The sequence below is a fragment of the Phragmites australis genome, chromosome 1 (assembly GCF_958298935.1).
Source record: "Phragmites australis chromosome 1, lpPhrAust1.1, whole genome shotgun sequence".
Lineage (NCBI taxonomy): Eukaryota > Viridiplantae > Streptophyta > Magnoliopsida > Poales > Poaceae > Phragmites > Phragmites australis.
The window spans coordinates 18,001,128-18,025,577 of record NC_084921.1 but is presented as its reverse complement, the minus strand read 5'-3'; the positions used below and the strand labels follow the sequence as shown (position 1 = coordinate 18,025,577).

At 46.2% G+C, this 24,450-nt stretch overlaps 2 protein-coding genes and 1 long non-coding RNA gene across 3 annotated transcripts; 2 read left to right on the top strand and 1 right to left on the bottom strand.

The window, feature by feature from the left end:
- Positions 1–3,293: 3,293 nt before the first annotated feature.
- LOC133911989 (ABC transporter C family member 14-like) lies at positions 3,294–14,996 on the top strand. The gene is made up of 13 exons (XM_062354507.1): positions 3,294–5,058; positions 7,773–8,269; positions 8,371–8,620; positions 10,546–10,866; positions 11,031–11,117; positions 11,388–12,023; positions 12,163–12,327; positions 12,506–12,800; positions 13,030–13,244; positions 13,390–13,695; positions 13,781–13,844; positions 14,160–14,399; positions 14,504–14,996. Exons 1-13 carry the CDS (start codon positions 3,694–3,696, stop codon positions 14,602–14,604), a joined length of 4,542 nt encoding a protein of 1,513 aa, XP_062210491.1. The 5' UTR covers positions 3,294–3,693; the 3' UTR covers positions 14,605–14,996.
- LOC133911998 (uncharacterized) lies at positions 14,997–15,879 on the bottom strand. Its single transcript, XR_009908747.1, has 3 exons — positions 15,743–15,879; positions 15,534–15,610; positions 14,997–15,429 (listed from the first exon to the last, which is right to left on the bottom strand). It is a non-coding gene; the product is annotated as an uncharacterized LOC133911998 (long non-coding RNA).
- A 2,949-nt stretch (positions 15,880–18,828) lies between these two features.
- Positions 18,829–24,450, top strand: LOC133911979 (ubiquitin-like-specific protease ESD4). Its single transcript, XM_062354499.1, has 9 exons — positions 18,829–19,672; positions 21,714–21,790; positions 21,869–21,962; positions 22,075–22,173; positions 22,790–22,876; positions 22,958–23,077; positions 23,381–23,484; positions 23,613–23,685; positions 23,798–24,450. Exons 1-9 carry the CDS (start codon positions 18,920–18,922, stop codon positions 23,858–23,860), a joined length of 1,470 nt encoding a protein of 489 aa, XP_062210483.1. The 5' UTR covers positions 18,829–18,919; the 3' UTR covers positions 23,861–24,450.

Below are 24,450 nucleotides of genomic sequence, written 5' to 3'. Positions count from 1 at the left end.
TGGAAAGGACTCGTCATAAACTTTCTAGCAAGTCTAAGAACGCCTCAATTGGAGTCCGTATATGAAAGTTATGCATGTTTTACTAATGTGATGTTCTGAGACTCTGAACCAAATTTGGAGTCCGATTTGAGCTTGACTTGTTATTCGAGTCTACTGGCACTCGAGTGATTACGTCTAGGTGAGCTTGTGATGCCTCTTTCATATTTCTAAGCAATAAAATATCACAAGAATTTACTAGTAATCCATCCAAGAAGGCATCAACAGCAAGTAACGAGTTCATCTGGTGGTTAATTATTGCGCACATGCTTTTGTAATTGACCCTTATATGATTTGAGGATTATTAGCAGTGTTGCTTGTATCCGAAGGAGCCATATCCTCATCAGGTTAATGGCATGAACCCCAACACTAATAATGTTTTTCACTGTCAGTTCTTTTTGATGAACTATCAATGTCAGTTCTTAACACGAATCAACAATGGTACATTATCACTACCAGGTTTTAAGGAACCGACAGTGATAGAGGGTCACAGATTGGTGTTTTTGTAGTGGTGTTAGGATCATCAGGCTATAATTAGTCTATTTTGGGTTTTACTATCTACTTTTCTCAGGGAGATGGTTAAGGACCACAGAAGATGAAGGAGAGCACTAGGTGTGGATTTTCGGAATACTTCTACAATGAGCATTATTCATATTATGCCTTGAAAAGAACTTGAACCTCCATGCACTTTAGCACGATATTTTGAGTCGTGCATGTCTAACATTTCACCACCAAGGCTTCTTGAAAGTGAATAGTATTCTATGAATATGATATCTATTGAATGTGATATATGGAATATATATTAAAAAAAGGTGGAGTCTTGGAGTATTTCATTCGAATAGGCCTGAGTTAGACATCAAATAGCTTCGATTTGCATTATCCGTAGGACACCTTATATGTATCGAAATAAGAAAGATGTGCAATCCAATTTATCGATTCATTAGAAGCCCAAAGAGGTGTGTGTGTGTGTGTATAAAGCAGGTCTAATTACACCCATTCCTATTCCTAAATAGAATGTAAGGACGTAGGGATTTCTATTCTCGTAATAAGAACTAGTCTGATTGGCGCGCCTACATTGCGCCCGTTTTTATTTTGTTGTGTAGAGCACGACAAAAGAAGACTAAAAAAAATTAAGTTCACAAATTTTGTACATTTCAATATTTATTTATGAAATTATTAATGTTAAACACATTCAATTAATTATAGAGAAAGCAATAGTACTTTTATGCATGCACATAGTTTTAACATGTAGGTGAAAGTAATACTAACCTAAAAAAATTTGCTTCATATTTTTTTGAGTTTTAGATATATTTTTTTGCATTTAGATTTTTTTAGCCGATTTATTAATGTAACTAATATTCATTTCGACACTTTTCTAGAATTTTTCGAAAAAAGAAAATTATATATACATATGTATATACGTACATATGTATGTATACATGTGCATATACAGTACCCACTGCTACAGTAGATGCAGTATAAGGATCCTGAGAGCTCGCCGATTCCGCCACCGTTAGTAGATAGTATTGATGTGCATGGTCTTGTTCGGTACGGAATGAACTTATAATATGATGATTGAGTCAATTCTATGATTATAAATTCATAACCTTAACATCCTTTTCCAATTTTAGCAAAACAAATCTACTAATCCAGAAGTACATTGAATTAAGAAATAGACCTAGCAGCTAAAACAGGATATCTTAAGCAACTGCATGTGCATGTGCACAGCACAACTACTTTTGCTTATATGATATATATGTGGGGCTTAAGATATTATTTTCCGTTGTTTAGACACAACAAACTCTCCTATATAATCTTATTATTGATAAGAAACTGAGTGAAGAGTGAGTTTTTTAATCCCTGCAAGTACAGGTACAAGGAGGAACACATCATCCTTAAGTATACAGTTAAGTGTTCAGCACGTTCATCTTGGATAGATCTGAACGAACAAGATCGATGTCAAAAGTCTTCCAGATCTAGCGAAAAGCTGTAGCATCATTTTTCAATATCCATACCTTTGTGACACCGGTCACTGCAAATTTCCATTAGTTGTATAAAAATTACAACTACGTATCTATGTGCAGACAAGTACTCATCTAGAATTAATTATGGTGATGATCAAATTAAATCCGTGACCTCACGGAGCATCCGCACGCCATTTACGTACTCGATCCCAATTACTCCCTCTATTTACAAATATAGTTCGTTTTAGTCTCTTCAATTATTCTCTAAATATAAGTTATTTTTGAACTTCTATGCATTTGTTTCTCTTTTGTTCCCATCTTACCCTTATTTAATAAATACTACCACTCTCACAAATAAATGAGTTATCTTTTTCAATACAGAATAAACAAAAGACAACAAGGCCATTTAATCTACTTTCTTAATCCCTATGCACAAGTCTAAAACGACCTACATTTGTAATCGAATGGAGTATATGTTTGGATCTCGTTCCGCTACGGTCAGCGCGGAAACTCTTGTCGACGACAGTGATGGGAATAAGATGGTCTCTAATCATATTCTCTTTATTTTATTTTTTTCTGATTCTCTTCTCTGTTCTTGTTTACTTTATTTTTCTCGTATCTCCAACAACTTTTCTGTGAAAGAACTCGTGAAGGAAAAATAGATAATTTTATTCTAGAGAAAATAACCTTAAAAATACTTTCGTAACGGGAATCGTAAAGAGATCATTGAAACGATGAATGGAATAAAATCTCTTCAATAAATCCATCCGCGGAAGAAATCCATTGAGAATGGTCTAAGGAGAGGGTGGCACGCAAGGCAGGGAAAGACCATGATGGGCTCCTCTTGTTTCTTGAGGGACAATTTTGCTCAGTCAGCTCGGTCTCCCAGGAGGCCACGAGCCATTGACAAGTCTAACACCGTATTAACTAGGAGAGTAAGATGGGTACTTAAATCTACCTACAGTTGATAGGTGATAAAATTGTTGTATGATATCTTAATAGATTTATATTTGGAATCAGAGAGGGTATCGAACTGAGATGTTGATGCCTCGCGGATACTAGAACTACCAGAGTACTGATTATGCTTCTGTATTGCCAACAGAGCAGCGTGATTAGAAGCAAGTACTGAGATTTCAGCCGTCCGTTGAAGCTGGCTTCTGAAGATGGATGTGGTGCAACGAAGATGTGTGTCGGTCACGACTCACGAGAGATATTTCCGTATAACTGAGCCTGCAACTCTCAAGAGTAATTGGCCTATATATATCTATAGTGAGGTGAGCTACCACGTGGGTCTGTGGTCGAACGATAGAACACAGAAAAGGAGCATGCGCGCATAGGAAATTCCATACAAATCTCGCCGGAGGGATTGAAGGCAGACGGCGACACACGTCACCTTGACTTCGCCGTTCGCCGGCTGCGGTTGCACTTGCACGGCACGGCAGGGACAAGAAAAGAACGAGTCGGCCAGCTCCACAGATGAGCCAGCCACTATTGGCCATAGACCCCTTCGCGCTCGCCGCAACAGAACAAGAAACTCCATCGTCCCCTCCTCTCCTCTGCTTCTCCTCCTCTCCTCCTCCCCTCCTCTCGTGAGGACCCGACCCCCGCACGCAACCAAGCCACACACACACAGTGACACAGCCGCGCGCGCGCACCACAACCTCCTCCGTCTCTGGATGCCACGCCACCGTTGATGGGAACCCGCATGGCCCTCGCGTCGTCGCCGCCGTGGTGGCTCACCACGGAGGCCTGCGACCTCCCGTCCGCGCCCGACGCGGGGCTCGCCGAGTGGGCCGGCTTCCTGTTCCTCTCCACGTGCTCGCAGCGCGTGCTGCTCTCCGCGGCGTCCGCAGCGTTCCTGCTCACGCTGCTCTGCCTCGCAGCGGGCAAGGTCGTCGCGCGTTGGCGGGAGAAGCGGAGATATGGAGGCGCGCTCAACGGTGGCGCCGACAAGCCGCTGCTAGAGAGAGGGGAAGCGACGGTGCGGGTCGGGGCCGTGTTCGTCGTCGCGCTGGCGGCGTCCGCGGTCCTCGCGACGTTCTACGCGGTGCTGCTCGTCCTCTCCGTCGTGTCACGGAGCGGAGAAGGTGAGGTCCTGGAGGCGGTGTTCCTGGCGCTGCAGTTCGGGGCGCACCTGGCCGCCGCGGCGTTAGTGGCGCACGAGAGGCGGTTCCGAGCGACGGCGCACCCTCTCACGCTGCGGCTCTACTGGCTCGCCGCGCCCGCTCTCATCGCGCTCCTCGCCGCCTCGGCCGTCGCCCGCATCGCGTCCGGGACCACCGCGCTCCCCGACGACGCGCTCGCGCTCGCCGCGCTCGTCCTGTCCCTGCCGCTCCCTCTCCTCGCCGTCTCCGGCGCGACGGGCATCACTGTCGTCGCCGCAGCGGCCGGCCTAGGAGACGAGGAGGCCGACCCCAGCAAGGCGGACAGGAACGTGACCCCCTACGCGACGGCGTCGTGGGCGTCGCGCGCGACGTGGGCGTGGATGAACCCGCTGGTGCAGCGCGGCCACCGCGCCGCCCTGGAGCTCTCGGACGTCCCCACCCTCGCCCCGCCGCACCGTCCCGAGCGCATGCACGAGCTCTTCGCCTCCCACTGGCCCTCCTCCGGGGCTACCAAGGACGAGAACCCGGTCCGCCGCACCCTGCTCCGCTGCTTCTGGCCGCTGCTCCTCCTGAACGCGTCTCTGGCGGTGCTCCGGCTCACCGTCATGTACGTGGGCCCGACGCTGATCCAGAGCTTCGTGGACTTCACGTCGGCGGGGGCCGACGGCGAGCCCCGGCCTCTCGGGGAAGGGGTGCGGCTGGTGGCGACGCTGCTCGCGGCGAAGTGCGCGGAGGCGCTGTGCAGCCACCAGTACAACTTCCACTGCCAGAAGCTGGGGATGCAGATCCGGGGCGCGCTGATCGTAGCGCTGTACCGCAAGGGGCTGCGGCTGTCGTGCTCGGCACGGCAGAAGCACGGGCTGGGCATGATCGTCAACTACATGGCCGTGGACGCGCAGCAGCTCTCGGACATGATGCTCCAGATCCACTACCTGTGGCTCATGCCCCTCCAGGTACGCTCGCACGCTCCCTTCCCGCCCTCCTCCGTGATGCCTTGGAGCGCCGTGCCTGCCGGTTTCTCTCTGACCACCGACGGACCGAGCCATCAAATTCAAAGCTACTGCTACTTGCTCTGCGGCGCGGAGGGAGGGACCTGTCTGCTTGTGGCATGCAGCTACAAATGAGTTCGCTGTCGTCTTCTTCTGTGTCTTCATCTACCCCATCAAAATCCATATGCATGCTTTCTCTCTGCCACCCACCACCCTGACTCAGCGACGAAATTAAAGTTTCGTCTCTAGAGCATCTTCAATAGTTATAGATTTATAGCTAGCTAATATTTTTATTTTTTTAAGTATATTTCTTAAAATTTATATGGATTTCACTATTTTTACTTCCTCGTACCTCATAATGCTCAGAGCTATCTTTCAAAATTTATCGTTAGCAAGAGCTAACTCTTCAAAAATTTCCTTCACATCAGTAGAATAAGAGCTAACAATTAACTCTTATCTTCACTTCACTTATTTTTTCCTTTTCACATCTACAATAATAGAAACTAGTATTATCTATAACCATTGAATTTGCTCTTAGTTTCTGGCAGTACGAGCGCTGCTTCGATTGCAGGTCAACCATGTGAATCATAGGACTAGCTAGCCACCGACGTTACGTTTGCAACCGTTACAAGTGTGATGGGTTTGCCCGTATGTGTTGTTGTCTATATGAATCGTATATATAGTCTGAGAGAAAGCAGGTTAAATGGAGTCATATTTGTTAAAAAAAAAAAGTGTGTGATTGGTTATATATGTTTAGACAGGTTGAGTTGAGTTTCTGTTTAACTGATCGAATCTAAGGTCATATGAACGAATACAAGAGCTAAGATTTTTATTGGTTGCTCGTATGAAAATAATTTTATGACACTGATAATTTGATCTACCTGCATAAATGGATGTAGCGGCTATATCCGTCGAGCCAAGTTGTAGGTGAATATTTACATCCACAAAATTAAACTAAAACAATATATATAAATAATCAAATACATTTCTGAAGATTATAGATATCCACCAAATTATAGGGACAACCGATCATCCCTATATCTCCTGCTTTTCTCGAGCCATTTGTACACAGGACTAGTACTGTGCATTACCTTAAAAGAAAAGTTACTACTACAGATGAACACAGTGCTACTACATACGGGAGTAGTGGAGATGCCAAATGTGGTTGGTGTTGATGCCACGATAGTCGCGGCTCCTGGCTTCACTTACCTATGTCCAGTTGCCCAGGATGCTGGGACAACTGTGCCCTAGCAGCAACTGCTTATCCTTCCCTCATAAATCATACAACCTCTGGTTCTAAATAAAAGTCAATTTAATTTTATCCTAAATTAAATCTTTTTAGTTTTAATGTTCTATAGCTAAAAATCGTATAGATTGACGGCATAAGGTACCTATTACTAGATTTATAATTAAAAAAATTTATAATATATAACTATTTTAAATTTAAATAATATATTTTTATATATAATCGAAGTACCATATTGGAGAAAGCAAATGCATTGTATTTTCTATGTAAGATTCCAGCGAGAGTGAGCTAAACAGATCGCGCAGACAGTAACTGCTGATTCTCGATCGGAGTTGGTATCCAGCCGTTCACGACCGGATCCTATATACATATATATATTGTGCGCGTGTCCCAACTTGTGTTCCGATCGAGTATTTTATACTGGTTGGTGTGCAATGGTCAGTTGACTGAGTACTTCATTAGTGTGACATGCTGGCCCCACCGTCCTTATCTCAGCGACGTAAAGGTGCCGCACCTTTTCTTTCTTTTTTTGTCTTTGGTCTACTAGTGGTTGGCTTGTTCATCAGCTGCCTCCTCTCGTCTTCTTCTCTAAGTAGAAGTTTCTTTTTTGGTTCATCGAAAGAGTTTGTTTGCCGTACCTGGAGCTCGACAAAACCTTGCTTTCTGGTAGGAGTATTTGTACCACAAACAGTACAGATGTCTTTCATATTTGTTTTTGGAAGAACGTACAGTATCTTTACACCCGGATTCTCATGTCGATTTGACTTCGACATGGACTTCACAGAAAGTATTACAGGGGTGGGTCTTCGAGGAACATGCACGATCCACTTGTACTAATAATTAATTCTTGTGTTTTTTCGTTTTTATAATTAATCACTTATGAGCTATCTAATTAGTATTCAAAGTTCACTTGTTTTAGTGGTTTACTATGGTTCCAGTTCTTAGATCGATTGTAGTGTTTATATTCTATGAGCAATGCGATGTGTTTTCGATATTAATGCCATTGGTTTTCCAATTGTACGATGGTGATGTCAAATGGATATGTTAATCTTAGGTCTCTTTTAAAAAAAAAAAAAGGTCTCATTTCAATGCAGTAACTTTTCTAGTGAACAGATACGTGTAGTAAATGGAGCCTTATTCAACTTGGTCTGGGTTGTTTGGCTTGTTTTTATCTTTTATTATGGAATAAATTATCATTCTCTCTGGATCACATGAGTACATGCGTGCATGCACGGTTACCTTTGCAGTTTGACCGTGGCTCACGTGTACCTTATTTTTGCTTTTTGCCGCATGCATGCCGTCGTATGCATGCTTTTCTATGGCACTCACTAGTGCTGATTGACCGCTAATGATCGAGTACCCTTATCGCCGGCCGTCGTCGTAGTTGATGATCGATAGATGCTGATCGATGTTGCTTAATATAATTCTGCAGGTGGGCGTGGCGCTGGCCCTGCTGTACACATACCTCGGTCCGCCGGTGACGTCGGCGCTCGTCGGCGTAGCCGGCGTGATGGTGTTCGTCCTCCTCGGCTCCCGCCGCAACAACCGGTACCAGTTCTCGCTGATGCAGGAGCGCGACCGGCGCATGAAGGCGACCAACGAGATGCTCAACTACATGCGCGTGATCAAGTTCCAGGCGTGGGAGGAGCACTTCAACGCGCGCATCGGCCGCTTCCGCCGCCTCGAGTTCGGATGGCTCTCCCGCTTCATGTACTCCATCTCGGGCAACGTCGTCGCGCTCTGGAGCGCGCCCGTCGTCGTCTCCGCCCTCGTCTTCGCCACCTGCGTCCTCTGTGGCGTGCGCCTCGACGCCGGGCTCGTCTTCACCGCCACGTCCTTCTTCAAGATCCTGCAGGAGCCCATGAGGAACTTCCCCCAGGCCATGATCCAGGCGTCACAGGCCATGATCTCGCTCCAGCGACTCGACTCGTAAGCCTCTCGTTGATCATTTAAATTTGCATGCATGCACATTTACATTGAAAGATCGATTGAAATGTCCACTACTTTCCTTGTTATATATATATATATAGGTACATGACGAGCGCGGAGCTGGACGAGGGCGCGGTGGAGAGGGAGCCCGCCGCGGCGTCGGGGTGCGATGGGATGGCCGTGCAGGTGAAGGACGGCGTGTTCACGTGGGACGACGAGGGGGAGGTGCTGCGCGGGATCGACCTCGAGATCCGGACCGGCGCGCTGGCCGCCGTGGTCGGCATGGTCGGGTCCGGTAAGTCGTCGCTGCTCGGCTGCGTCCTCGGCGAGATGCGCAAGATATCCGGCAAGGTGCGCATGCATAATTGCATATACATACACTTCGATCCCGACAAAACTTACCTGCCGCGCTAGACGTATGAAGAGTATGATCATACTCCAATAATTTGAGCATCACCTGCCGCGCAAGTTCTTCTGAAAATCCCAAGAATTATTTGTCTCAAGCTAGCTTTCTGGTCAATTAATAAACCGTTGCTTTCGCCCGTTATATCATCATATGATGCATTGATTCTGTCCGTAGAAGACAGCAAAATGACACTCCACCTGCTTCGAATAAAGTAACGAACAACGTACGCACCACGTTGCAACTAATAAAGCAAGCGATTGACACAATGATTCGCTGTTATAGCTAGAATTTAATGGTCTACCTAGTTCAAGGGGCCTGGTGTTTTCAGTGTTTCAATTTCTTGGATTACGTACGTCCCATGACAGGACTTCAAGAAAGCAGAAGAGATAACTTTGTTAGTGTTATATATATATACATATATATAGTGATAAAAAAGTATAACACACGTGTAAAAGTGGTATATGAGAGGTGGGAGTACATACACCCAGGAGTACATACTAGTTTTCCTATATATATATATATATATACAGGACACCTATTCTCATATACTACTTTTACATACTCCTGGGTGTATGTACTCCCACCTCTCATATACCACTTTTACACGTGTGTTATACTTCTATATATATATATATATATATATATATATATATATATATATATATATATATATATATATATATATATATATATATATATATATGCTCGTACTAGTATATATACCCGCACAATTCACAAGCATGCGTATGACCTGGTGAGGTGTTGGACCTTATGAACGCATATACCCCAGACCTATGAATGTTTTCGGTTTCAGCATAAATAATTTGCGTGTCAGGTTTCAGCAGTTATATTTCTTGAATTAGAGATTGTTATTCAAACGGGTAGCTTAGAATTAATAGCGGAAATGCATGGTACCTAGGTTTATATCTACCAAGCATGAACTAAAATATTTTTTCCTCAAAAATAGTGTAAAATAATGCTAAGATTGTCTCAAGTGGCTACTAGAATCTGATATAATGGATCAACAAAGACTCCATCGTTCAGAGATCTAATAGTCTAATGCCACATCAGCCACCGGCCGTCCCATCTAGAAAAATGCTCCGTCCTAGATCTCTGCTGGAAAGCTCCAACCAAATGTTTTGTCCTGAGCACTGGTGTTTATGTTTGTTCTGTTTGCAAGCGAACCTTCGGTGATCTCAGGTGACTGGTACAGTTTGCAACGTGCCATGTTTCAGGGATCAAATAATAATTGTACAAGACCGATATCTCAGGTGACTGGATGGTTACCTTTTATCTCCAGAATCTAAGTAAAAATGATGTGCCCAAAAAGGAATTCAGGCTAGGCCTTGCTTCTCGTGGTCGGGGCTGGTACGTTGGTCCGAAAGCCTGCACTGCATCTACTTTTCAGTGCCATCAACTTTCCAGCGACGCGATGAAGATTTTAGCAACACCTGTGGCTGGAACGCATCTTCAGAAAGAAAGAAATTGTCATCAAGGAATCGCTGTTCTTTCACCAGATGCCTAGAAATGCAATAATGTTCGTTTTGGTTTTCTTTACCTGATGAAGTTTGACCTCAAAAGCCTTTCCAGTGCCTTTTCCTGACCACTCATGTGGTCTGATCAAAATTACTGTAACAGTGTGTGTTGGACTGTGAAAAGGCCTATATTGGCAACATGTACACACTGGGACGCTCGATCACTAAGCTGCAGAAAATAATCTTTGGGTTCAATCTCCAAGAGAATAATTCTCATGTTTTCAGAGGAAAAAAATAATCCTCTTATAGCTTTTCTTACATTTTCATTATCTAAAAAAATAACTTTCTTACATGGATGCACCGACATTGATGGATCATACCTCCATCTGCTGCAGGTGAAGGTGTGTGGCAGCACAGCATATGTCGCGCAGACGGCATGGATTCAGAACGGCACCATCGAGGAGAACATCCTGTTCGGGCAGCCCATGCACAGGGAGAGGTACAAGGAGGTGATCAGGGTGTGCTGCCTGGAGAAGGACCTGGAGATGATGGAGTTCGGAGACCAGACGGAGATCGGGGAACGCGGGATCAACCTCAGCGGCGGGCAGAAGCAGCGCATCCAGCTCGCCCGTGCCGTCTACCAGGACTGCGATATCTACCTCCTCGACGATGTCTTCAGCGCAGTCGATGCACACACCGGCTCTGAGATCTTCAAGGTACTCGCATGGTGACATTGCAGTGGAATCTAGGCTTTATTTTCCAGTACGTTAACAATTGCCGTTGTATAACTTGATCTTATAGGGCTCATTTTGAGTGATGCAGATTCCTAGCTGAATGAATTAGCAACAGACTGAATTCACTGCTCCTTGTGTTTCTGCAGGAATGTGTGAGAGGTGCTCTGAAGAACAAGACCATAGTGCTTGTGACTCACCAAGTCGATTTCTTGCACAATGCCGATATCATATATGTAAGTGCATTGCGTTAACTCAGGTTCTGTAGTAGAAGAATGGCCTAAACAATATAGTTGAGGTGGAAAGAGATACATATACCTTTTAAAAACATTAAGGCTATTCAAATTTTAGGACACTACTTGCCGATTAACATTCAACTACTACCGACTCTACATTTCAGGATTCTTGTGAAATTCAAACTGTAAACAAGCTATACAAAAATTTCTGCATTCTCTTGCTCATGACCTTCTCTGAATTGTTTCTGAAACCACCGCAAATTCTTCCAGGTAATGAAGGACGGCATGATCGCGCAATCCGGCAAGTACGATGAGCTCCTCCGGGCCGGTACCGACTTCGCGGCGCTGGTCGCGGCGCACGACAGCTCCATGGAGCTCGTGGAGAGCGTGGCGCCGGAGAGCGACCGAGAGCTGCCCGTCTCCCGGCAGCCTTCCAACAAGCACGGCGGCAAGGCGTCCAACGGCGACTCGCCCTCGTCCTCCTCCATCGTGGCACCCAAGGCCGAGAAGGCATCGGCTCGTCTGATCAAGGATGAGGAGCGCGCGAGCGGGCACGTCAGCCTCGCCGTGTACAAGCAGTACATGACGGAGGCATGGGGGTGGTGGGGCCCACTTCTGGTGCTCGCCGTGTCCACGGCGTGGCAGGGCACGGTGGTGGCCAGCGACCTCTGGCTCGCCGACGAGACCTCCGAGGAGAACGCCGCCTCATTCCGGCCGTCTCTGTTCATCAACGTGTACGCTGGCCTCGCCGCCGGCTCGGTGGTGCTCGTCTCGGCGCGGTCCTTCCTCGTGGCGTTCATCGGCCTCCAGACCGCGGACCGGTTCTTCAAGCAGATCCTCAACAGCATCCTGCACGCGCCCATGTCGTTCTTCGACACCACGCCGTCCGGCAGGATCCTCAGCAGGGTACGTACGTTGCAGCATTCTTGAGCCATTCTCGCGCGTCTTGCAAAAGACTTGTCTATTAGCTCAGAAAAATCGTCTTTTTTTTTGGTTTTGCTTGATTGTTTTCATGTAGTTCTGACATGGTTTCGATGTTCCGCAGGCTTCGTCGGATCAGACTAACGTCGATCTCTTCCTGCCGTTCTTCGTCTGGCTGAGCGTGTCCATGTACATCACGGTGATCAGTGTGCTGATCGTCACGTGCCAGGTGGCGTGGCCATCGGTCATCGCCATCATCCCTCTGCTGATACTGAACCTCTGGTACCGGGTGAGTTTGTGCTGTCACCATGGCATGCAAGAGCGCTCTCTCTCTCTCTCTCTCTCTCTCTCTGTGTGTGTGTGTGTGTGTGTGTGTGTGTGTGTGTGTGTGTGTGTGATGCTTGCACTTTGTTGTCTTTTGCACTTGCAGTGTGTTTGATTCCGGCCATCTGATTCACCGCGCGCAGAGCTACTATCTATCGACGTCGAGGGAGCTGACACGCCTCGAGTCCATCACGAAGGCTCCAGTGATCCACCACTTCTCGGAGACGGTCCAGGGTGTCATGACCATCAGGTGCTTCAGAAAAGAGGAGAGCTTCTTGCAGGAGAACCTGAACCGGGTGAACTCCAGCCTGAGGATGGACTTCCACAACAATGGCGCGAATGAGTGGCTCGGTTTCCGGCTCGAGCTGGTCGGATGCTTTGTTCTCTGCTTCACAGCCTTGCTTATGGTCACATTGCCGAGCAGCTTGGTGAAGCCAGGTACGCTTCTTCCATCTGACTGACTGCAATTTTTACACGGCTACTCTAAATGCATAGCTAGGTAGACACCTATATTCTGGTAGGTTCACGATATATGTGAAGTCCGTATCGTAGTTTGACCATCATGAGTTTTGTGTGAAAATTTTCTCTCAAAGCAAATTTTTGTATGAAACATTGTGGTGTTCTAATAGTTTCGTTTTAAACACTAAAAACCTTTCTCGTCATGCAGAATACGTCGGTCTATCACTCTCCTATGGTCTATCTCTCAACCAGGTGTTGTTCTGGGCCATCTGGATCAGTTGCTTCATTGAAAACAAAATGGTCTCAGTTGAGAGGATAAAGCAATTCACAAACATTCCATCGGAGGCCGCATGGAGGATCAAGGACTGCCTACCTGCTGCAAACTGGCCAACAAAAGGCGACATTGATATCATTGATCTCAAGGTAAATTCTCAACTGGTACATTATAGTTCAGCTATTCAATACAGTGCAACGCTGAATCTATAGAAGCAGATTTTTGTAGTTCCTTAGTAATGCCCTGAAACTGAAAGCATGAAGTGAACAAGAATTTTGCTCTGTGCTTCTGCAGTTTAGGTACAGGCACAACACTCCACTAGTGTTGAAGGGCATCACAATAAGCATACACGGAGGAGAGAAGATTGGAGTTGTCGGTAGAACTGGCAGTGGGAAATCAACGCTGATCCAAGCATTGTTCAGAATAGTGGAGCCTTCTGAGGGGAAGATAGTAATCGACGGTGTTGACATCTGCACTTTGGGACTCCATGATCTTAGGTCTCGGTTCGGTATTATCCCTCAGGAGCCGGTTCTCTTTGAAGGAACCATTCGGAGCAATATCGATCCGCTTGAGCAGTACTCTGACGATGAAATCTGGCAGGTATTTCACCAACAAGCCTGATCTTCGTATCTCTATACATTTTTTGCTGTCATCTCGTTAGAATCTAAACTTATTTCCTTTTTAGGCTTTGGGTCGTTGTCAGCTGAAAGATGCTGTGGCTTCAAAACCAGAAAAGCTTGATGCTTCAGGTATATTAATTGTTAACTAACTTGTTTAATGTGCTGTGAAAATAATATGAAATTTGTTTATCTTATTCCAACTTTACATACTGTTCTACCTCACAAGGATCCAGGTTTTCTAAAACTTTATTTAAAATAGTGACTTAAGAGTACTGCCTCAGTTATTTGCATGAAGAATAAATTGGAAATGCCTAATCTAGGTTTATTCAGTGTAGAATACTCCCTTTTCTGACAACATTAATTCTTTTGAACCGAAGATGTTTCCTAGAACATTCATTGCAGCTACATACTGATTTGATCATACTTTGCCTTCTCTGCACCTAGTTGTCGACAACGGTGAGAACTGGAGTGTTGGACAACGGCAACTGCTATGCCTGGGCCGGGTGATGCTGAAACGCAGCAGAATACTGTTCATGGATGAGGCCACTGCTTCAGTGGATTCCCAAACCGATGCTGTGATTCAGAAGATCATCCGGGAAGACTTTGCAGCCTGTACCATCATCAGCATTGCGCACAGGATACCAACAGTCATGGATTGTGACAGAGTCCTGGTTATAGATGCAGGTAACCATCTAAAATTTCACAAATAATACCACATTCGGACACTGAATTTCAGCTCAGGCTGCCATCTTACTTTCGATCTAAAATTTGAATCATTTTGTCACCAGGACTAGCAAAGGAGTTTGACCGGCCTGCGAACCTGATCGAGAGGCCATCTCTCTTCGGAGCATTGGTTCAAGAGTATGCAAACCGGTCATCCGACATGTAGCCTTGGAGATGGCATAATTTTTTACTCAAGATTTGGGAGGAAATAGGGGATGTAAATTTCTCGGTGTGGTGGACGAGCAAGCTGCATTGAAGCTTCGGATAGAACTGCGAGTCTTCAAGTGTTTTGTGAACGGTAACTGGGTCATGTGAAAGGTCAGAGAAGGAGAAGCCACGATCTGATTGAAGGCATCGAGATGACTAATACTAAGAAGCAGATTTCAAGATGTATTTCAACCCTTTAAGCTGAAATTTTCTACAACTGTGAGCTAAAGATATAAAAATGTATTTTTCAACTGGAATATTATCGCTCGGGCAGATTTTATTTGGACCAGATCAGTTGTATGGAATTAAAAATCACGGAAATCGCAAGAAATATTTGCTTTTCCAGAAGAATCCGAGAACTAGGGTTGGGTTGTTCGTATTCAATCCATTATGATTTACCTGTCCTTTATGGCATCAAAACGGTCACCAATAATTTTTGTGTAATTATATGATAGCAAAAATTATTCAAAATGTAACAATCGGAAGTACATTCATGTGGCAAATCTAAAAAACTTCATATACAGCAGTGATCAAGTCCTTAAAACCCAGGTTGTGGGATCTTTCTAATCAAATACATTTGCCTTCTCCCATGATGTAGCTTTTGGCCAACGTATCCTAACATTCTCTTCCTATCAGTCAAGTCATAAGGAAGAACATCCGAATTTACCTCATCAGGAGACACGGTTAGAAAAAGGACGAGCGGCGCGATTAATGTCCGGCGCACCTCCATCGCTGCTTGAAGTCCTTCCATCGGGAGCATCTATCACTGGCTCGTTGTAATTTTCTTTTCAAAAAAAACACTCCGTTATCTTGTTGCCTGTCAAATTAGTGAGAATCATAGAGCACTAAAGTAGACACTGAATGCGTAAGAGAAATCATAGATACCACCTATTTCCTTAATCGGCATTGTGCTGAGATAGGATAAGTCGATCATCCACCAGATTAAGTTACCGCATGTCCAAACCCTAAGATCGAGAATCACCATTGTTGCGTGAGAGATCGAGCGGCCGGCACCTCAACTAATCCTTGCTGCGCCGCGGCCTGAACGTGACCGGGAGCAATGAAATTGGATCATGATATGGGAATCTGGAACTTACGTTGAGGTGGCCGTCTCGGCGAAGTCGCGCAGGTGCGAACAGCGGCGGTGCCGCCGCGCCTCTTGCCGCGAGAGCCGAGAGAACGCCAGTCAGAAAAGAAAATCAACAAGCTAATTTGGGTTGGGGTCATGATGAAGTTTCCACTGGGCCCGAATGGTGGATAGCTGCAAACCCAGGTGGGCAATGCGGGCTTCGATGAGGCCATCGGTATCGGCCCCCAGCCCCGCCCGATTACTGTAGGTACACCGTCGATGCGATAATATTCTGCCGGTTACCGTCGATGAACAAGGGCGATAATATTCTGCCAGCTTGAGAAAACCAAGCACTGAGGAGAGCTTGCGTCGCAAGGAGCGTACTTTTAGGACTGGTTTCGTCGAAGGCGGGTCTCGCCGAAGGTAAGTCTACGCCGCAACGGCGTCCAGCACTGTCCAGACGTGGATCTGGCGACAGGAGTTTCTGCCGCCTGCTGAGGGTTAGGTGGTGCGCTAACGACAGCGGCGGCGGTCCTGCTGGGCCCAGCGCCATGGTTTCCCTAAGAGGGGAGCGCCGTGCGTGCGGACCGTGGCTGCTGCTTCAGCAGCAGCCACTAGGGCTTCCTGCGCGAGGGGCTCCATTTCCTCACTGGAGCTAGAGCTGGTGCACCAGAGACGATGGCCACCAGCCATTTTTTCTACAGGATTTTCTACAGGAAAAAACAAACAAACAAATTCAGGGATGCAACCCCCCTACCTAGCACGTCAGCTGTCGGAGGGTTAACTCCTATCGCAGGGATCCTGAGGGACCCCTTTTTTAGATTCGGCTGGGGGGATGATTCTGAATATGTTTGCGGGAGAAATAAATGGGTGTAAATGCGATGACAGGTGGAATGATCTAATGCAGAACACAGTAAATACAGTGGAGGGATTTTTAGACAGGTTCAGGTCGCACTGAGCGTAATACCCTACTCCTGTATGGATGATATAAATGCCATAAAAATGTCTCTCAGGAATGTTGCCGGTTACAAGAATGTTTGTCTATCCTAAAGCCTCGGGCTCCTTGTTCTTCGGTGGTCTCAGCTTCTATGCTTGTACAAAGAGGTTCTTCGGTCTCTGAGCAAGTGTCTCTAAGAGCTGTCTGAGAGTTCGAGCGTCTTCCGGTTCTGGGTTGTCTGTGCCCGCCGGCTCCTTTAAATACTCACCGGCGGTGGCGTGCCCCAAAAGAGAGGGCACGAGTTCCAAGGCGCCATAAATAGAAAGGTAGTCATCATGGCCTCTGCGCGAAGTGACGGGGGGTTGAAAACACGCCCCCCGCTCGGTCTTCGGTCGTCATGATGGCGTTGGCAATGGGCGCCGTGGAGAGGGCCCACCGGGCAGCCGCAGAACAGCCCGACGTGCCTTTTTGGTCTTGTACGTCTGACACCGCAGGGCGGCAGGTGGGGCGCCTCGGGCCTTCCGATGCTATCCCGAGGCGCACCGGATGATGTGGGATGGGACCCGTGCATTAAATGTCCCCACACCCTTCTGCTAGAATACGGCAGAGACTGACACCGAGCGTGGCGGGAGCAATTGGAGGTGACATGCCACGCGCCCTCTTAAATGCGGTATCGGGCCTTTCACAGGCTGACACCTCACCGCTGGACCCCTATGGGGGCCACCGACGAAGGACTTCCTGGGCCGTTGGAGAACCGAGTGCTCGGGGGATACTGTTCACCTCCCCGAGCACTCTCTCCCAGAAACGCCCTTTCTTGGTCCTCGGGGAACCGAGTGCGCGGGGGCCACTGTTCACGGCCCCGCGCACTCTCTCCCGGAATCGACTGTTCGGGTCCTCGGGGAACCGAGTGCTCGGGGGCTGCTGTTCGCAGCCCCGAGCATTCTCTCCCGGAACTACCTTCCTTGGGTCATCGGGGTACTCGAGTGCTCGGGGGTCACTGTTCGCAGCCCCGAGCACACCCTTTCCGGTACTCGGCTTCTCTGGTCGTCGGGGGACTTGGGTGCTCAGGGGCCACTGTTCCTGACCCCGAGCACTCTCTTCCCGGTCACTTGGTCTTCGCAGATCATCGGGGAACCCGGGTACTCGAGGACCACTGCTCGTGGCCCCGAGCGCCCTCTCCTGGGACTTAGTCTTTTCGTACCTCGCGGAGATGAACCCCGCGGGAAGGTGCCACGTGGCGGATTGCTGGCCTGGCCTCGAGATTCGGGGACCTCTGATTCCTGATTCACCGACAACCGCAATCACCCAAGAAACAGGCAAACAATGGTTGATCAAAGATTCACCTCTGCTTCAAGAACCCATTGTTGCATCTGGGCTTCCTCGTAAGACACCATCAAACCAAGAATCGAAAGCGAAACAACTCATTGAAAGGCGTCCCCAAGAAATGAAGCTAGAATTCAGCTCCTATGGGAGAACAAAAACTGCAGCAACAACTGTAACACCATAACAAAATCTATTCTTTTTTAAAGGGATCGGACTAGGTACATAATGAGACGGGAAAATGTTAGAACTTTGAGGGCAAGGAGAAGGCAAGGATGGATCCACGAAAGAAGAGGGGAGGAGGAAACGGGGCCCATGCGCTGGCTGGTGTCGCAGCCGCCAGTGGTGATGTCCTCGGCGATGGCGGACAAATACTCGAGGCAGTCATGCGGGGTAGAGCCGCCGAAGCAGAGCCCCGCACGACCTTGTTGGAGCTAGACCGTGTGGTGGTGAAGTCTATGGGCGAGGCGCAAAGCGAAACATTATATTTGTAACGATAATAATGAATAAATATATAACATAATTTGATAAAATCAATATTTTCTTGATTTTAAATTATGACATAATTTAACTCTAGATTATGAATACTGAATTGTAAAATCAATATGTTTATTTTTTATTCTGATTTTAAAAATTAGAATTCATAATCATAAAAAAAACAAACATTCCTACACTGAGTGCTCTCAAATTTTATTCTGATTTTAAAAATTAGAATCCATAATAATCATAACAAAAACAAACATTCCTACACTGAGTGCTCTCAAATTCCTTCCCGCCCGTAAAGCGCACGCGCACGGCGGACACAAAGAATAGAACTAGGAATATAAAAGAAACGAGAAAAACGAAGAGGGAAAAAAAAACGCTGCCTCTCCCCCCGTTTCCTCGAAACACCGCCGGGCTTTCCGGTCCATCGATCTGAAGCGAATAGGGTTTCCACCGCCGCCGGCGATGGGCGCCCTCACCGACAGCCGGAAGCGCCTCTCCGCCGACCACCGCCACCCGCTCCCCTCCTTCCCCCCGCCCTCCCCTCCCCCTCCCTCCAAGCGGCCCAAGCTCGCGCCCTTCCCCTCGCTCCTAAACACCTCCTCCACCACCCAGCCGCCGCCGCCTCCGCCTCCCCGCGTCCCCGCCGGTGCTGCCGCCTCCACTTCCTCCGCGCCAGGCCCCTCATCCTCTACCACCGCCCCCTCCCCTCTCCCACACCGGCGCCGCCTCCCGCCTCCGCCGCCGCTCCGGCGCCCGATCCACGGGCCACAGCGCGTCCTCCGTGCCTTCGGCCTCGGCCCCGCGCGGCCCCACGCCGCCCCCTCTTGGCCCTCCCCGTCCTCACCGCCGCCGACGCCGCCCGGGTCTCTCGGCCTCGAGCAGTACGTCGAGCTCGTTAACAGAGTCTCCCACCCCGCGCCGCCCCCACCCGCCTGCACCACGGATGTAGCGAGGGAGTCGGAGCCCGCGCCCCTCGAGGTGGTCGCCGTCGAGGAGGATGGGGAGGAGAGGAAGGGTGAGGAGAAGGAGGAGGAGGGGTGGGCTAGCGTGGTGGTGAGGAAGGTGCCGCTGTACAGGGAGCTTTACGAGGCGTCCAGACGGAAGCGGGACGCCAGGCTCAGGACGCTCGAGTTCGAGGTGCGCCTCGCCGAGGAGGGCCGCCTCGGCCTGGAGAAGCTCGCGGAGGTCCTCCCGCGGATCACACCAAAGAAAGAGGTATGGCTTGCTCCAATCCTCATTTATTTTTCTTCTGATAAGACGACTACGTGGAACAAGGTGTTTTTCTTCCTGCAAATGTGTTCCTGACTTGCTCGACTTCATTGAACTGAGCTTTACTGAGAAACAATTGGAGTGTTGAACAAAACTACAACTTTGGTGTAACATATATGCGCTTGCTATTCTAAGGACCTACAGGTCAGACCATGACCATAACAACAACAGCCTTTGTCCCAAACAAGTTGGGGTAGCCTAAAGATGAAACCCACAAGATCCAACTAAAAAGATGATATGGAATCAATAATGATAATAACAGTACTAGTAATAGTAACAAAATAAAAGTAATAATGGTATAAGGAGATTGATGCATAAGTTATGGTTTTGGCACGTTGATTGCTAACTTCCACGTGCTTCTATCCGCAGATAGTTCTTTAGCGATTTTATTTCTTCAAGTATCTCTTTACAGACTCCTCTCATGTTAGGTCTGGTCGACCATTGTCTCTCTTCACATTATCAGCGCCCCTTAGTATCCCCGCTACGCACAGTTGACTCTAGAGGTCTCCGTTGGATATGTCCAAACCATCTCAACCGATGCTGGATAAACTTTTCTTCAATTGGCGCTACCCCTACCCTATCACGTATACTTACGCAACATACGTATCTCTGCTACACTTAACTGTTGGACATGACGCCTTTTAATTGGCCAACATTTGGCGCCATACAACATCACAGGCCGAATCACCACCCTTTAGAACTTACCTTTCAACTTTTGTTGCACCTTCTTGTCACAGAGGATGCCAGAAGCTTAGCGTCATTTCATCTATCCGTCTTTGATTCTATGACTAACATCTTTATCGATATTACCATCCTTCTGTAGCATCGATCCTAAATATTGAAAGGTATCCTTCTTGGGAACCACCTCTCCACCAAGACTAACATCATCTCCCTTATGCCTAGTAGCACCAAAATCGCACTTCCTATACTCTGTTTTAGTCCTACAAAATCTTTTGATTCTAAAGTATATCTTCACAACTCTAATTTCCTATTAACCCCTATCTTACTCTCGTCAACTAGCACCACATCATCAGCAAAGAGCATACACCAAGTGATATCTCCCTGAATGTCCCTTGTGACCTCATCTATTACCAAAACAAATAAATAAGGGCTCAAAGCTGACCCTTGATGTAGTCCTATTTTAAGAGGAAAGTCATCGGTGACACCTTCACTTGTCCGAACACTTGTCACAACGTTATTGTATATATCCTTGATGAGGGTAATGTACTTTGTGTTTCTCCAAGACCCACCACATGACATTTCTCGGTATTTTATCGTAAGCCTTCTCCAAGTCAATGAATACCATGTGCGGGTTCTTCTTTTGTTCCCTATATCTCTCCATAAGTTCATGAAACACCATAGCAGTGGTCAGTGTGTGAGCATTTCTGAGATTGTGATCATCTAGTTATTTTTCTTGTTTACTCATAGTTATGCTGGACAAAACATGGGGAGTTGATGAGGGCTTGGTTTTGGCTTGATATGTTGTACAAGGCCATCTCTATTTTGTGAAAGTAGCTCATTAGGCATAAAGAATTGTTAGAGATTAGTAACATTTTCAGAATCCAACAGTGGTACTGGCTTGTGGATAATGGTACTACACACGATTTACGGAGTGTAGATTATAACTTGTTCATTGCTGCAGTGTGCAGCTGATTAGTTTGTTCAACCTTAATTTCATAAGGATCAGTAAACTGAAATGTCAAATTCTGGTCACCTCTTTTAGCCATGGTGTAAATTTTTTGTTCTTTTTTACTTACACGTAACAGAAATAATAAGAGGGCCCCACTTAAGGATTTTTCTGGCCACTATGTTCAAAGCATTTCTCTTCAAACTACATTGGGATATAAACCTTTTTTGCATTTTGACTAAAAAATATAAATGAATGAAAATTTTCATGTTAAACTAAACCAGGGCATATATTTATATGTGAACAATAGAATGTATTCTTCCGTAAGAAGGTCATCTAGTATATTCACATTCCTTTCAGGAGGTGCCTGAACCTTTTGTTCCTCTTACGGATGAGGATGGAGACGTCGTTCGTCATGCTCTTCATGGCAGGAATAGGTTTTGCTTCTTATCTGCTTTTGTCAGTTGCACAAATGTCTACTTAGCTAGCACTATCTAAAAGGTTCCTTTTCCCAGACGTGAGAGGTTGGCAGTGCACGAAGCTTCAAATATTGTGATAACAAGGGAGATCTTGCAGTGTTTGAACGACAAAGATTGGCTAAATGACGAGGTATTTTGTTGCTTCTGCTATGTCATTCCTCTTTTCTGGAGTTCAGCATATATAATGTAATATCAGGATATAATTCTTGCAATATTTATTTTACTTTCCTGACTACTTTCAGGTTATCAATTTGTATCTTGATCTGCTAAAAGAGAGGGAACTAAGAGAACCTAGCAAGTTCTTAAAATGCCATTTCTTCAACACCTTTTTCTACAAGAAGGTCTGTTACTATATCCAGTGCATTGTAACTTGCTTCACATTTCCTTGTGCTGATCTTTGCTTGAATCTACAGAGTTACCATCAGGTAGTTTCTGCTTGAACCTTGATTGTCTTCAGCACTTCAGTGCTTCGTCATCGCAAGTGCCTGGCAGGGCTCGTGCCTTGTCATCACTCACATGCATGTGATTACCACCCTGAAACTTCCTAATATTAAGATAAGAGGATATCCACCCAAACAGCTCAGATGCTTTCATATGTGTGCGCTGCCACCACCGGAGGCAGTTCTCCCTTATGGGTTACAGTCAACAACAGTGCCCATGCCCGCTATCCCAATTCTCGATCAAATTTCCCATTCACTCTTATTTGTTGTTAACTTTTGTCCCCATGTTTTGACATTACTAGATACTTGTAGTTTCAGACTGAGTACGTGCTATTTAAGTTGTAGATTGTAGCATTGTTTCAGTTTAATGATTCTGTAGTCATAGTGTCAACTTTCTTGTTGTTTTCATTGCCATATTTTGTTGTATTACGTTAGTGATAACTCAAAATCGGTGATTTTTTTTTTTTACAAGAGCAAATTAGTTGACCTCAATTAATATATTGTTGCTGTTTATCAGCTGAGTTCTGGTGGATACGATTATAAAGCTGTTAGAAGATGGACAACAAAAAGGAAGTTAGGGTACAGTCTAATTGAGTGTGACAAGGTAAAAGTTTTTTGGATTCTCTTTTCAGGTATCCTACTGGGATTTTATTTTGCATCTAACTGACTTGTTATTTCTGTCCAGATTTTCGTTCCCATACACAAGGAAGTCCATTGGTGTTTAGCAGTCATCAACATAAGGGACAAAAAGTTTCAATATCTAGATTCACTTGGCAGCATGGACATGAAGGTCTTGAGAATCTTGGTAAGTGGTATTTTCTACTATCTTTTGATTAACAATGGTAACCAGTGTTGATGACCCTCTAGTATCCTGTTGTGTCTATTCTCTCTCTCTCTCTCTCTCTCTCTCTAACACACACACACACACTGCTAATCGTAGTGCATATCCCACATGTACAGGCGGAAAAGCCACATTGCATTGTTTTTCACACATGTACAGGCGGAAAAGCCACATTGCATTTTCTATATTTGCTTGTGTTTCGATGACTTGGTGATTCTAAATGTTTTAGTAGTCTGTGATTCTAATGTTTGTTCCATTCTCTACCAGGCCAGGTATCTTGTGGATGAGGTGAAAGACAAAAATGGCCAACAGATTGATGCCCTTTCGTGGAAGCAGGAAGGTGTCAAAAACCTTCCTTTGCAGGAGAATGGGTATTTTTCTCATCTTTGTTCCTAGCATGGCTATCATTTTCGTTGCTGTTGGCCTTGTGCAATAAGGAATGTGCAAATAATGAATTCTCTAAAGTTTACCTAATATACTGTGTCCTCTGTCACCCTAGATGGGACTGTGGCATGTTCATGCTCAAATACATAGACTTCTACAGCAGGGATATGGACCTTATTTTTGGCCAGGTAATAAACTCTCATGGTTTGCCATCAATCGATATACTGTTCAATCAAGATTAGATGTATTTTACATACCAGATTAACTAAAATGTTATTTGACATGGGTTATCTTTTGTAGAAGCACATGCGTTACTTCCGGCGGAGGACTGCTAAGGAAATATTGAATTTGAGGGCTGAGTAAACCAAGAAGAGGCACCATAGGTCATTGAGGCCATGTTACAATGTTTATCAATGGTTAGGGTATGTACTTTGCAAACGGTGGTGGCATCCTAAGGTGTAGTTCTGAGTGCAAGATTTCAAGAGTTCTTCAGTTGCTCAAGGCCACCGTGCAATGATCAAGCTACAGATTGAAGGGCTGGCGACTATGGCTCCAGAATTAATTGCATGAGCACAATTGCGGCTGAAAGTTTTTGCCACAGTGAGCCATTTGGGGACACAAAAGGGTGGAACGAGGTTTTATGGCTGGCTTTAGATTGGCAACGAGGCATTGAGAGAGAGCGAGGTATGTTTTAACTTGAATTATATAGTTGGGTGGACTTGAGCAGTGTGCTACATTTGTACGCATTTTGGCGTCTTGTGAGCTCCTTTGTAGGTATCAAGCTGACTGTGAGCCAGTGAGCAATTCGCTGGGCTTATATGACCTGCATCGCTGCAGCGAGAGTTTTTGTGTAGTGCTGGTAGCTCTGCCTTATGTCTCTATGATATGTATGTCTCCATAATGTTCCTTATTGTTCCAATAAAGTGCCTGAAAGTAACATGTTTGGACTGTTA